The sequence below is a fragment of the Penaeus chinensis genome, chromosome 24 (genome assembly GCF_019202785.1).
Source record: "Penaeus chinensis breed Huanghai No. 1 chromosome 24, ASM1920278v2, whole genome shotgun sequence".
Lineage (NCBI taxonomy): Eukaryota > Metazoa > Arthropoda > Malacostraca > Decapoda > Penaeidae > Penaeus > Penaeus chinensis.
In genome coordinates, this window is record NC_061842.1 from 13154107 (window position 1) to 13156359 (window position 2253).

The 2253-nt window shown below is 30.6% G+C and overlaps 1 protein-coding gene across 2 annotated transcripts in view; it reads left to right on the top strand.

Moving 5' to 3' along the window:
• LOC125038089 (transmembrane protein 11, mitochondrial-like) overlaps positions 1-1747 on the top strand; it is an 18903-nt gene extending 17156 nt beyond the window's left edge. For both annotated transcript variants that reach the window (XM_047631348.1, XM_047631349.1), the window contains exons 4-5: positions 266-378; positions 1392-1747. In XM_047631348.1, the coding sequence (XP_047487304.1) occupies positions 266-378; positions 1392-1562 (284 nt within the window). In that variant the 3' untranslated portion in view covers positions 1563-1747. The remainder of the gene's footprint in view (positions 1-265; positions 379-1391) is intronic.
• The last annotated feature ends 506 nt before the right edge of the window (positions 1748-2253 follow it).

A 2253-nucleotide genomic window follows, 5' to 3' on the forward strand; every position in this document is an offset into this window, starting at 1 on the left:
AGCTTGTAACAAAGGAGCAAAATAAGATGCCATGTAAAAGACGAACAAGATAAGGTGCTTTGTAGTAAAGAAACTTGACAAGATACTTTATTACAAAGGAACAGGGTAAGATGCCTTGTCAGTAAAACTATATAGTACACTATCATTATTAGTATCTTTATCATTTTAAGTTAAAACACATTGTAGTGGGTACTTCAATGTTGGCATTAAAGTTTGGAATTCCTTTGTATCTAGTCATGAGTTTAGAATTACCACACTTCTTCAGGTTTGATCTGGCGAGACACTGCTTATGTTTGTGTCCCTCTCGGCACTCTGTCTCTGTTCTGTACTGGCGTTTACACGGCATCATGGCAGTTTGACCCTTGTTGCAAGTATCAGGTGAGCTCTTTTTAATTATATATTGGTAATAGTATTTTAATTACATATTCGTAATAACATTTCAAAGATAAGTGTTAGGTATTTTTTATATGTACTTCTTTAGCTTGTTCAAATGAAAGCTGCAGAATTTAAAATAGAGGTTACGTAGCACATATAGTATATTTTATTATTAGAATGCTATTTGAAGATGTGAACAGATTCATGTTCTACACATTTATAAACTTAATAGCAAATTTTATTCATTTCTGATGTACAGTATGCCAGAAAAATCATAGTGATATGATGGAATATGATTTATGCACTAGATACTCTTTAAATGATTATCTTGAAAGTGAAACTGGAAAAAAATATGTATACTACTTTGAGTTCTGCCTTCATTTATAGTGTACGTTGTAGTTATATTGTATGAAATTTTGTTCAGTTAAGAAAATTATAGAAAGGGTAAATATTCTAAAAAGATTTTTATATTTTTAAAATTATTTCATAGTTACAGTTAGAGATACAAATCTGCAGTATAGTCTACAAACTGAGTTATTAATACTATTGTTATTAATATTATTGTTATTATTATTATTGTTATTATTATTATTGGTATTATTATTATTATTATTATTATTATTATTATTATTATTATTATTATTATTATTATTATTATTATTTTAGAATATGGACCAGATGATAAAATAAAAGATGATAATGCTAATAATGGGAAATTCTTGCAAGTGATAACTAGTGTAGCAAAGATGGTGTGTAAAGATTGACATCAGGACGAGAAATGGCGGAGTAGGAAGGTTTAAGAACATAAAGGCTAGCTAGCTTGAAAATGTGATTACATGATTGAAACCTTTGTAGGAAATAGGTCTAATGGTGATTAACTGTGCATCTGTATTATTAACAGTTTACAGGGTGAATGCATGTATTTGTTGATTTGCATTTAATTAGTACTTAATCTTTTCTTTAAGATATTTATAAGTTTGTAAATTAATCTGACTGATGATAATATGTCTCAACAGGTTGAATATGACTCTGGACGCCTGTCACGACTGCCTCTCCAATCCCTGTCATCTGCGTCACCCATTGTCTTGGTGCACAAGGATGACTCTCGAAGAAAGATACTACACAACTGTGTTTCTCTAGTTGCATTTTCATACTGCATGTGGAGACTGTATCAGCTGTATAAATAGAATATTTATATCATATAAGTGTATCAGATAAATTATTGAATCATGGTAGGAGATTTTCCATTGAAGGTGAAGAGATGTATGGATATTATGAGTTTGTAAATCACCTGTCGCTCTGTTGTCACTGAAGATTTTTTTATAGGCAATGTTTCATTTGATTTAATAGAGAATCATAATCTTATTCACAATTTAGTATTTTTATTTTCCTGCTATTCTTTCAAAAGAGATCTGTTTGATAACTTGCATTGTCAAACATAAACAGATGTATTTCTGTAGAAGTTGAAGAAAGATGAAAAAAAGGCTGCATACAGTATTTTGAAAAACATTACATGCATGAGTGCTTGAGTTTCATCATCATCTTGTTGCCAAAATCCAGGCAGTAGGCTTACTTGAGTGATGACTAACCCTGGTGCAGGCTCAAACCACGGGAATACTTGTGTGTAGTGTCAAGACTCCTTGCCTCCCCATTGCAGTGCTATTTCTTTTTCTGCATAAATGTTTTTTGCTTCTTTGCCATTTTCCAAGATCTTCATTTGTCATTTGATATGCTGTATCAAGATGGTTATAGACTGTTTTCTTTGTACAGACCCCATATCATCTCTCTAGGTAGTCTATAACTTGGTGTAATAACAGTAACAATAAGAAATATTTTGTTTTATGTTATTTTAAAAATGTTTTCATATTAAAATTTCTG